The sequence below is a fragment of the Bufo gargarizans genome, chromosome 3 (assembly GCF_014858855.1).
Source record: "Bufo gargarizans isolate SCDJY-AF-19 chromosome 3, ASM1485885v1, whole genome shotgun sequence".
Lineage (NCBI taxonomy): Eukaryota > Metazoa > Chordata > Amphibia > Anura > Bufonidae > Bufo > Bufo gargarizans.
In genome coordinates, this window is record NC_058082.1 from 363,221,488 (window position 1) to 363,234,407 (window position 12,920).

Genomic DNA, 12,920 nt, shown 5'->3' on the forward strand with positions numbered 1-12,920 from the left:
AGCGGGGAGATTGGTGGCCACACATATCAGACAATAGGGGCATATTCTAGTGATATGCCCCCATTGTCTGTAATGGGAATACCCTTTTAATATACACTTTGTCCCAGCAGTGAAGATGCTTTGTGGGCGAGACATTCAAGATTTGCTCTGCAACATCTATACCATTCTTACTGATGACTAATGGGCAACTACACCCTTTTGTGCTATTGTGTCAGCAACAAACAAATTTTCTTCTTATAGTATACTAATATTTTTTCCACAGAAAATCTAGACTGTGCGTGTCTATTCCTCAGGTACTCAAGCACACTTTTCATTCCATACAACACCATACTCAATATGTGGTATTGTATGTGCTCAATGTATGGAAATGAGGAGATTCTGTATTCAGAATGCTATTATTTTCCCTTCTAACCATGTTATAAGGGAAAATAATAATGATCGGGTCTCCATCCCGATCGTCTCCTAGCAACCGTGCGTGAAAATCGCACCGCATCCGTACTTGCTTGCGGATGCTATGCGATTTTCACGCTTCCCATTCACTTCTATGGGGCCTGCGTCGCGTGAAAATCGGACAATATAGAGCATGCTGCGATTTTCACTCAACGCACAAGTGATGCGTGAAAATCACCGCTCATGTGCACAGCCCCATAGAAATGAATGGGTCAGGATTCAGTGCGGGTGCAATACGTTCACCGCACGCATCGCACCCGCACAGAAAACTCGCCCGTGTGAAAGGGGCCTAAGTGTGTATACATAGATAACTGTCAGTCATTGATAGTTGTGCATTGGGTGGCCTTAAGTTCAGAAAAAGCAGAGGTTTAAATGTATAAAGTTACAAGTTTTACTGAATCTTATCCCATAAAACTATATGTCAATCTGCTCAACTCCTCCTGCTCTATAACCTGCTGCTTTCAAAGTGCACTGCGTTTTATGGTGACAGGTTCTCTTTAAATAAAAAGTGGCACCCATTTATAGTAGTACTTTTGTTCTTGTTCCAGGATTGACACTGATATCGTTATCCATCCTGTGTGTTTAAATAAAAAAACAGCACCTGGTGTGCATGAAATGTTCAACAGCACTTACATGTCACTGCTGGGTTTGGGCTTGGGATTTGGTGTTGGAAGAGATACTTCAAAAACATCATTGAATTTGGCATTTCCAATGGAAACTGCAATCTGAAGAAGCACAGAGCAATATTAGGATAGAATTCACTATATGGTATGTTGGAAGAGACTGGTCTGTTCAACTATAATGTGATACCTACCAAGAGTTCAGAAGTGCTCAGTAAGTCAAGAGTTAAAGACTGAACCCGTGAGTAGCGCACTCCTAAGTCGCGATGAATCCCAGAACACTCAATGCAGATGAGAATTCCTAAATTGGTGGATACCCAGGAGGGTTCTGGGATTGTACAGAAGAATAAGAAAGGGGAAGGGTAAAGTAAATGTGAACCATAAAAGGAGAAAGATAAAGAAAAATGGCAAATTACCAGGAGCTCCGCAGTCACAGCACACTTGGTTCCCAGGTAGGGACCTAATCTCATTAATGATCTGCTTTGCCAGTTGGTTGGAGTGGTCATTTGACCCTGTATCTCCGCTGAAGGCTGCGTTCAAGGACTCATCTTTACTGTTTTGAAGCACTGATATCCATCTTTATGAAATGGAAAATGATCAAAGAATATGTAAGTTTGTGCTTATGTATATAGGCCACTACAATCTGTCCATTTTACATTAGAAACCACATCATAAGGCCTCATGCACACGACCGTTGTGTGCATCCGTGCCCGTTGTTCCGTTTTGTGTGATTTTCTGCGGACCCATTGACTTTCAATGGGTCTGTTGAAAACTCGGAAAATGCACCATTGTTCATCCGCATCCGTGATCCGTGTTTCCTGCCCGTCCCAAAAATAGGACCTGTCCTATTTTTTTGATGGACAACGGTTCGCGGACCCATTCAAGTCAATGGGTCTGTAAAAAAACACGGATGCACACAAGATTGTCATCCGCGTCCGTGATCCGTGTCCGTAGGCTACTTTCACACAGACGGATCGCAGATGTGTGTATCATAGCCCCCTGTAAGAGATCAGGTGCTGCCAGGCAGCAGACCCCCCCTCCCTCCGCAGTTTTAAATTCATTGGTGGCCAGTGCGGCCTCCCCTCCCCCCCCATCTAATTAAAATCCCCCCCCCCCATATACTATGGCCCCAGTTGTGCCCTCATACATATACTATGACCCCAGATGTGTCCCTATACATATATTATGGCCCCACTTGTGCCCCCATAAATATATTACGGTTCCAGTTGTGCCTCCATACATATATTACAGTCCCAGTTATGCCCCCATACATATACGATGGCCCCAGTTGTGCCCCCATAGATATATTATGGCCCCAGTTGGTGACAGCGGAGAGTTCCGATCGGAGTCCCAGTTTAATCACTGGGGCTCCAATCGGTAACCATGGCAACCAAGACGCTACTGCAGTCCTGGCTGCCATGGTTACTTAGCAATTTTAGAAGCATTATACTTACCTGCGCTGTCTGTGACCGGCCGGCGCTCCTCCTACTGGTAAGTGACAGATCATTAAGCAATAGGAAAAAATGCGTATAGCAGCACAACAAAAAATTAAAGTCTTATCTTGTGGTGGTGCCAGCCGTGTTGGGAGCCAGTCAGAAGTTCCCCCTTGGATGCGTCATATAGAAGAAACCGCAGCACTCTCCTGTCTTCAATCTAGTGGAATTTATTTCAACAGCAAAAAAAATGCGACGTTTCGACCATAAAGGTCTTTCTCAAGCTTTGGGAAAGACCTTTACGGTCGAAAAGTCACATTTTTTTGCTGGTGAAATAAATTCCACTGGATTGAAGACAGGAGAGTGCTGCGGTTTCTTCTATATGACAGATCATTAAGCAATGCGCCGCACCGACCTGTCACTTACCAGTAGGAGGAGCGCCCGACAGGACACAGACAGCGCAGGTAAGTATAATGCTTCAAAAATTGCTAAGTAACCATGGCAGCCAGGACTGCAGTAGCGTCGTGGTTGCTATGGTTACCGATCGGAGCCCCAGCGATTTCTGGGACTCCGATCGGAACTCTCCGCTGCCACCAACTGGGGCCATCGTATATGGGGGGAACAACTGGGACCGTAATATATGTATGGGGGCACAACTGGGACCGTAATATATGTATGGGGGCACAACTGGGGCCATAATATATGTATAGGGACACATCTGGGGTCATAGTATATGTATAAGGGCACAAATGGGGCCATAATATAAAGATGGGGGCACAACTGGGGCCATAGTAGATGGGGGGGGGGATTTTAATTAGGAGGGGGGGGGGAGGGGAGGCCGCACTGGCCACCAATGAATATAATACAGGGGAGTGAGGGGGGCCGCACTGGCCACCAATGAATTTTAAACTGGGGATGGAGGGGGGTCTGCCCCCTCCTGCCTGGCAGCACCTGATCTCTTACAGGGGGCTATGATACGCACAATTAACCCCTCAGGTGCGGCACCTGAGGGGGTTAATTGTGCGGATCACAGGCCCCTGTAAGAGATCGGGTGCTGCCAGGCAGCAGGGGGCAGTCATGTACACAGTTCTAAGTATATTCTAACTTGAAGCATCCCCATCACTATGGGAACGCCTCTGTGTTAGAATATACTGTCGGATCTGAGTTTTCACGATATAACTCAAATCCAATAGTATATTCTAACATAGAGGCGTTCCCATGGTTATGGGGACGCTTCAAGTTAAAATATACCCCAACTTTACATTGAAAGTCAATGGGGGACAGATCCGTTTGCATTGACTTGCATTGTAAGTCAGGACGGATCCGTTTGGCTCCGCACGGCCAGGCGGACACCAAAACGACTTTTCTTTTTTACTTTCGTTCATGTCTGGTGATCCTCCAAAAATCACGGAAGACACACGGGAAAAAAAAGACACTGATCACGGAACAACGGAACCCGTGAAAAAAAACTGTTGTGTGCATGAGGCCTAATACAAAGTGCCTGCAATATCCTGAATGCTGCTTTACTCTATTCCCATTCATAATGACACTGCATGCAAGTGGACATGTCACTAACTCAGAAATATATCCTATACTCAATGTTTGCGTCATCTTGATTTTAAAAGGGTTGTCTCATCCCTTTATTTTGCCAGAAACTGCTCCCGCTCTCAATGAAAAGCTTCACCCTGAAGTGCTCTCTGCATTGAAAAGCTTTGCAGCCCCTCCTCTCTGCTCTGAGTGACAGATGTAGTGGTCTCCTGGGTGGATGCTACAGCTGTCACTCAGAGAAGAGGGGAGGAGCTGTAAAACAGCTCATGCAAAGAGTACTTCAGAGTGAAGCTCTGCCTTCAGTGCAGTTAATGATCAAAATCCGGCAGAATATATGTTCCTGTTCTCACTGCTCCTGATATTAAAAGCTCCCTCCACAAAAGATATGTTTGTACTGTTCTCCCCTGCCCATATCTAGGGCTGTCAGCAGTTTAGCATGTTCACTGCTAAATGAAAAAGATTCCCTAATGTTATTTAGATAGTAGTATCTAATAGATATTCTAAGCAAACGTATTTGTCTAGTGCAGGGATCAGCAACCTCTGGCACTCCAGGTGTTCTGAAACTACAACTCCCAGAATGCTCACTTCACTTTTATAGGTGTTATAAGAACAGCCAAGCATGTTTGCATGCTGGGAGTTGTAGTTTCACAGCAGCTGAATTGCTGAAGGTTGCTGATCCCTGGTCTAGTGACAGAATCCCTTAAAACTGCATCTCCACCTTGTAATGTTATATCGTTAGGAAATGCCATGACATTATGGTAAGTGGGGGACCAACCTCTTGAAAACAAAGGGGCTGAGGTCTCTTTTCTCTTACACAACAATGCTCCTGGCGATCTGCAGCACAACTCTGTCCAAGTTAGGGTGGGTTCACACTAACGTTAGGGATTCCGTTATAGCTTTCCGTTATAACATGGTTATAACGGAAAATAACGGAATCCATAATACGGAAGGACGGATCCGTTCTTCTGCCCATAGACTTGTATTATGACGAAATGCAAAACTGAAACCTTTAGAAGTCTATGGGAATCAATACGGATCCGTCTGGTTCCCGTTATGCAAGACGGAAAACAAAGTCCTGTCGACATGACTTTGTTTTCTGTCTTGCATAAAGGGAACCAGACGGATCCGTTATGCTTTCCCATAGACTTCTATTAAGACGGAAAGAAAACGGAATGCCTTTTAAAGGCTTCCGTTTTGCATTCTGTCTGGGCATTCCGTTATTTTCCGTTACAACCATGTTATAACAGAAAGCCATAACGGAATCCCAAACGCTAGTGTGTACCCACCATTAATGGGGTTGGGTTGCAGAGTGAATGGCCAGAGAAGAATTTTGAGAAGATCTTTTCATTCAGCCAGGCTCCCAGCAGTCAGACCACTACTGTTCAGAAAGTGATAGCATATCCATCATGTGTAATAATGGAAAACCCTTTAAAGCATCTTCTATAAAACTCTAGCAACGGGTATACATTTAAATTGAGAAATTATCTATTACTCACATGAACGCCTCAGCCTCATCCTCAGCCTGAAAATGATATGTTCTGTTATCTGCAAGAGAAGTGGAAACTATGAAAAGCAATGCATAGTTTGATCATTTATCATGCATGAAAATACATAATTATGGCACAAAGTCTCTTCTAGATACACAGATGTGTTAATGTGTTCCACTGAAGCACATGATCTACAGGCCACAATGACTGTCTGTTAGGAGCTCAGCACAAACAAGTGCTGAAGTGGTTACAGTGTTTCTTATAAAGCCTACTATACAAAAATACATTTTGCTTTGTTAGTGGGAATCTTCAAATTAGGTCTCATGCAAATACGGATTATGTGGTCCGCATTTTAGAAACACATCCAATGTTTTTGCAGAACGAACATACGGATGCTGAAATCACATAAGGGATCCATGAGCTTTCCGCATCTGTATGTTCTTTCCCCAAAAATATAGAGCATGTCCTATAATTGGCCACAAAATGTGGACTATTGACACATTAAAGACAATGGGTTAGCAAAAAATGCGGCTGCAACATGGAGAGTATCTGTAGTTTGCGGATACACACGATCATGTGCATGAGGCCATAGGGGTTATGAGGCTAAACCTCTTAACCAAATGTACCCTTCGCCATATGCACGCCATATGCAGGGTTGTGGTTTTAGTCCGCAGAGCTCATTCTGCCTTCTCCATCACTCTGTACACAGCACTAAACGAGCACTGTGCATAGAGATCAGGAAACAGCTATGCCACTTCCTGCTCTGGTCCCAGCGGTCATGTGAGGCCGAGACCACCTCTGCAGTGAGGTTACATAAACCAAACCTTTCTGGGGGCTGTTTTCCCCCCGTAACAGGAGTTAACATGTTAGCCCCCATTACAGGAGAAATCAGCAATTAAAAAGAATGCAAAGTAAACTGTCCCCCAAAGGTCTTGTATTTTAAAAAATAAAATAAAAAAAGACAAAAAAATAAAAAAGAATAAAAAAACTTCACCACACTCCACATTACAGCTTCTAGCTCTGCCCCTGGCGACCACAACCCATACATCCCATAGACCAAACCACCATTCTTAAGGGGAAATGATAAAAAATGATAAAAATATTTTACTTGCACGTCATGCTCTTAACAATAAAAAAATGTTAAAAAAGACTAATTTCTCTCCTTTTTTTACATTTTTCCTATTTATAAAAAATAAACATTTAAAAATAAAATACTAGAATTAAAATGACATTCAAAATAAAGCCCCGTGTGTCACAAAAAACATGTGCAAAAATTATTACATAACTGAACAGGAAAAAAAGGTTGGGTTTTCACATGTACTAACAAAAACTGAAAATGCGCCTGGTCAGGGAGAGGGGTAAATGGTCCAGTCAGGAAGTGAATATCGCAGTTACTGAGAAGCATTACAAAGGTAAATAGAGCCCTGCAATGCTGGCAGATTACTGATATATGTACATGCATTTTCTTTCCTCCCCACCCTAATGGGGGCATTCATTTTACTGGTGGATACTAATAGGGGCCTTAATAATACTGGGGCCCACTAACTGAGGCAAAGTAATACTAGGCAGCATTAATATTACTGTGGGCAACTAATGGGGGCATTAATAATACTGGGGGCCACTAATGGAGGCAGAATACTACTAGGGGAGCACTAATGGGGGTATTAATATTACTGGTGGTCACGTATGTGGGCATTATTAATACTAGGGGCAATGCAGGGGTTCAGATAAAAAAAAAAAACTCTTGAATTCATCAGTTTTTAACAGCTGCTAAAAATAGACAAACGGACAGAAAATGGGTGCAAAAATGTTTAAAAATGGCTATGAAAAACGGACAGTGTGTCCATTTTCCCTGGCCATTTTTTTCACTGTTGTGTAAATGTAACATTAGGACACACTGCCAGTTTTTCATGGCCATTTTTCAACCATTTGTGCATCCATTTTCTGCCCATTTTTTATGGCTATTTTGCATCCGTTTTTCATGGTCGTTAAAAATGGCCATGAAAAATGGATGAATTTTATTGGTTTCATTTCATTTTTTTTAGCATCCTAACCCCAGTATCTATAATGGCCTCCCTGTAATGCTCCCAGGTTCCATAATGCCCCCATAGTAGCCCCAGTATATATAAGGCCCCCCCCCCACAGTACTACCCTGTATCTAAAATCCTACCAATAGTGCCCCCTGTATATAAAATCCCCCCTAATAGTGTTCCTCCAGTATCAAATATCCCCAGTATCAATAGAGCGACCTTATGTATTAAATCCCCCCCCCCCCCCAGCAGTTCCCCCTGTATATAAAATGCCCCAGTAGTGCCTCCAGTATAATCTTTTTCTTGGTGCCAAAAATAAAAAAATATTACCTCATCCACTTGAACGCGCTGACACTCGGCTCTGCACTGGAAGGACCTGACAGTGCAGAGCGAGTGTCAGCACGTTCAAATGGACGAGGTTAAGTATATATATTTCTTAACCCCTAAAAGGCATTTTAACCCATTTTTAACGGCAGTTAATTGGATGCACTCTTGTCTACACAGCTATTAAAAATGGGCTCATTGATTTCAATAGGGTCTGTCTGGCCGTGAAATGTCCTATTTTTTGACACCCGCTATTAACTGGGAGTAAAAAAAAACGGCAATGTGAATAGCCCCAGACTGTAATGGTTCTGAAAACAGGCCTGTGACGGCCGTTTTTTCACCATTGTGTACATGTAGTCTTAGAGGACAGAAGGACAGGCCCTAATAAAAGTGAATATGTGCTTTACCCACAGATCCCTGGACCTCTTCTGCAGGTGCCGGGGTGTGTATAAATCTGGGGTCTGTATGAATTTGGGGACTTAAGCATGGTGGACTGGTTTCAGCTGGCTGCAGTACTGCCCATGCTTCCAAAATGAAAATCAGCAGTAGAACACCCCATCCATCTCATCAGTATATAATGCAGCCTGTATCGTAAGTTGCAACCGAAGTGTGATGAGCCACAGGCAGTGTTCTTTAGGGATGTAAATGGGTGGTGGAGCGTTCTGCTGATATACATTTTGCTGGATGCATGCAAAAAGAAGATCTGCAGCAGCAGAAGTCCGAACACACCATTCTTTTACATCTGTATATAACACAGTCTTTTTTCTGTTTACGTTCCGTTTTTTGCGTTCTGTATACGGAACCATTCATTTCAATGGATCCGCAAAAAAAAAAACTAAGGTACTCGGTATGCCTTCCGTTTCCGTATTTCCGTTGAAAGATAGAACATGTCCTATTATTGTCCGCATAACGGATAGTACTGTTCTATCAGGGGCCAGCTGTTTCATTCCGCAAAAAAACTGAATGCACACGGACGTCATCCGTATTTTTTGTGGGTCTGTTTTTTGCGGACTGCAAAATACTGAAAAAGCCATACGGTCGTGTGCAATAGGCCTTTATCTTTTTTTTTTTTTTTTACGAGCTCCAGCAGCGTATAGGAAAAACTTAAGGGACAGCATACCCCAAAGCCAGGTAGTATTGTTTATTAGTTTTAACATACATAGTTATGGAAGAATTGGTCAGTTCACATCACTGTTTTGTTCTTCTGATCGATCAGAGGAACAAAAAAAAAAAAGAAAAACATCCTTTATTTTGTGCATCCGTTGTGCTCATTTTGCATCTGTTTGTGTCAGTTCTGTCAGAGATCCGTTATTTTTGATGGGAGAAACTCAAAAATAACAGATCTCTGACAGAACTGACACAAACGGATGCTAAATGAGCACAACAGATGCAAAGAGTTTCCGTTCTTCTGCCTCAAATAGTGCCACCAATTACTTTAAAATTACCCCCCTTCCACACCTTCTTCCAAGTGTAGGTGTCTGTCTGCCCCGTCCAACCATCCTGCCCCTAGTGTCCTCCTTTTTGAAAACCAAAATATGGTCACCCTAACTTATGGCACTACAGATAGGGCATTATATATACTTATGGCACTACAGATAGGGCATTATATATACTTATGGCACTACAGATAGGGCATTATATATACTTATGGCACTACAGATAGGGCATTATATATACTTATGGCACTACAGATAGGGCATTATATATACTTATGGCACTACAGATAGGGCATTATATATACTTATGGCACTACAGATAGGGCATTAGATATACTTATGGCTCTACAGAGGGGGCATTAGATATACTTATAGCACTACAGTGGAGGCATTATAATTATTTACGGCACTACAAGGGGGCATTATAAATACCGGATCTCTATAGGGGGCCATTATAAATACTGGGGGCACTACTGGGGGGCATTATAGGGGGCCACTATAAATAATGGGGCACTATATGAGGGCATTATAATTACTGGGGAAACGATAGTACATTATTATTGGGAACAATATTGAGGGTATGCTACTAATGGAGCAGACATGGGGAGTATTATCACTAATGAGGGCACCCTGGGAGAGAATTATTACTATTGGTGGGACTTTAGAGGGCACTATTACTATTAAGAGCAGTCTAGAAGCACAAGTACTATGGGGGGGGGGGGGGGGGGGACACTATCTGTATGGCACTATAATTTCTTAAGTAGAGGATTGGGGGATTTGGGGACACAGTATTGGGGATAGCAGCAGGATAACACTGTTGGGGTACCAGGAGGGGAAGGATGGTAGAAAAGTAAGGAATCTAAGATGTCTGTGTGTCAAACTCTGCAGAGACGAGGCAAGGCATACATAATTCATCATGGCGATCTGGTCTGAATGGAGAAGATGAGAAAAGAGAATGTCTACATCAGAGGAGACATCACTGGATGTAATAGATATATGTAGTGCTGTATTAACCTGTATGTTTGGAAGCACTTAATGCAATGTCCAAAGTTCATCCTAATATATCTTTAACAGTGGCATGGGAGAGAGGGAGGTTCCATTTAAATGTTCAAATCAGGCAGCAGAAAAGCTAGAATCGGCCTTGACTGTATAGAGATAAAACATGTTCTCTTTTTCTGCTCCCTCCCAACATGTGTATGAACATCAGTGCACACTGTTGTGCACAAGTTCGCACAGGCTAATATGAATGATCTAAGTTTTATAACTCACGTGTGATTAAGTAGAAGCTTCTTTTGTCCTCAACATTGGGCCGTACCTGACATGTCAGCAATTTAATTTTAGTTGGAGGTCGATTAATCTGCAAGTACAAAGCAGAAAAGTACATTGAAGACAAAACCATATGTAAGCACAGAAAAAAAGCATTGTGAATTTACTATAAAGACATTTCAAGCTAACTTCTTTATTTAATAGAGAGAAAAAAAAATGTAAAAAATTATATATATATTCTAGATAAATATTAAAGAGCTTTTGTAAGCTAAAACTAGGCATACTGCCTGTAAGGGTTGATCATGCTGAGTTAAAGATCCTTCAGTATTTGAAACTGGAGCTCCTGTTTGTGAAGAAATCTGCAGGCCTAGCACCTTATAGCACTGCTTTACCACTTCCTTTTCCCCTTAGGCACTCCCCTTGAGTGACAGTGCCAGGCATCCCCACTGGCTTCTTGTCTGCCCCTGTAATCCTGCCCATGCACTGGTGAATAGAGAATTGGCACATGCATAGTTCAGATCTCAGACTCCTCGACGCTGAGATCTGAACAGTGCCTGAACCAATTCAACAGTCATTAGCGCATGCATGGTATTACAGGTACAGGCAAGAGGACAGTGAGGTGTGCTCACCGTTCACTGCGAGACCCCATTCTTGAGATAGAAACTGGTCCTATTGGACATTTATGCAGTATTCTATCAAAAACCCATTTAAAGGTAACACAGTCCCTTTAAAAGGGGTTGTCCGAGACAGGGAATCGCTTTTAATTTTTCCAGGTAGGGTGCAAAACAAAGACCGAGCTCCCTTCATCTCCGCTTCCAGTCCCTGCTAGACTGGAAGTGTGATGTGCCATCTACTTGCACGTCACAGCTGCTGGCCAGTCGGTAACCCCAACAGTGGTGACGTGTGTGTACCCGGCACATCACACTTCTGGTCCAGTGGGGACCGGAAGCAGAGAAGGAGGGAGCCAAGTGATGGAACCGGGGTGCCAGTGACGGTTCATTCTTTTTTTCATCCCTGCACCCTTCCTGGCAATATCACATTGAGTTCCAAGTCTCGGAGAATCCCTTTAATCTGTTCCAGAATTTTGAAACATTTGCAATAATAAACCTGCCCCATTTCTCTACATGGCATTGTGTAAACATTTCAGATACTACTCATTGCCAGCCGTACCGAATTACTTCTGCAAGCATTGCTATGAAGGAGAAGGCTGCCTGTGAGGTCATTGCATCCTGTTCCTCTGCTATGAATCATAAGCTCCTCTGTATGAAATCACTTTGAATAAATATGTTTGAACTTTAAACACAGCTGCAACATAATCCATAGACTTTGCTATATTCAATACATTTACGGTACATGTGCAGCTGCCTACGCATGTCAAACCATATGTTCCAAACGCTGTTAGTAAACAGATCGACATAATCTGCACATGCTGCAAAGTGTGGGATCAGAATAAACACTGTAAAACTTTTCTTCCCTGTAGTGTGGGCATTTACTTCTGTCAAGGTTTTGCTTTAGCGCAAAAGTTTCTCTGCAGCAAATGGCCACAAGTTTTCATGGAAAAAACGACATACTTAGATGATGAGATTGAATTTTGTAGGATATTTCCTGGATCCCATCTACAGCCCACAGGGAAATAGCGTTTTCTATAGGCTCCCTGCATATAACATCATATTGATTGCTATTTAAGCAATTCATTGACATTATATGGAAAGTTACATTGTAAAACCACTGATGCCAACTAGAAGCCTTTACCAGCTGGCTTTATGAACTAGTGTATTTGACCACTGAGCTCTTTCTAAATTATAATCAACATATATACGATGACACAATAGTAATTTCATACAATTCTACTGTATTAGTAGAATATTTACAATGATTCTTTTATTTTACTTGATCAAGGGTCCATTCACACGTCCGCAATTCTGTTCCGCATTTTGCGGACCCATTCATTTCTATGGGGCCACACTATATGCTGTCCGGATCCGGAAATGCGGATCCACACTTCCGGGTCCGAAATTCCATTCCTGAAAAAATTGAACATGTCGTCTACTTGTCCGCGGACAAGATTAGGCATTTTCTATTATAGTGCCGGCGATGTGCGGTTCGCAAAATGCGAAAACGCACATTGCCGGTGTCCGTGTTTTGCGGATACGCAAAACACATACGGATGTGTGAATGGACTCTAAAAAAAAATTGTCATCACAAAATACAGCACAATCTGCAGGCAGCATGTTTTAGAGCAGGAGGAGCTGAGCAGATATACTGTATGTATAGTTTTATGGAAAAAGATTCAGTATAACGTGCAATTTTTACATTTATAACCCTG

At 42.6% G+C, this 12,920-nt stretch overlaps 1 protein-coding gene across 2 annotated transcripts in view; it reads right to left on the reverse strand.

Annotated features, from left to right (window-relative positions):
- LOC122931518 (arf-GAP with SH3 domain, ANK repeat and PH domain-containing protein 3-like) overlaps positions 1-12,920 on the reverse strand; it is an 80,466-nt gene that overhangs the window by 22,224 nt on the left and 45,322 nt on the right. For both annotated transcript variants that reach the window (XM_044285585.1, XM_044285586.1), the window contains exons 12-16: positions 10,598-10,685; positions 5,548-5,596; positions 1,487-1,647; positions 1,265-1,398; positions 1,084-1,175 (exon numbers count right to left, since the gene is read on the reverse strand). In XM_044285585.1, the coding sequence (XP_044141520.1) occupies positions 1,084-1,175; positions 1,265-1,398; positions 1,487-1,647; positions 5,548-5,596; positions 10,598-10,685 (524 nt within the window). The remainder of the gene's footprint in view (positions 1-1,083; positions 1,176-1,264; positions 1,399-1,486; positions 1,648-5,547; positions 5,597-10,597; positions 10,686-12,920) is intronic.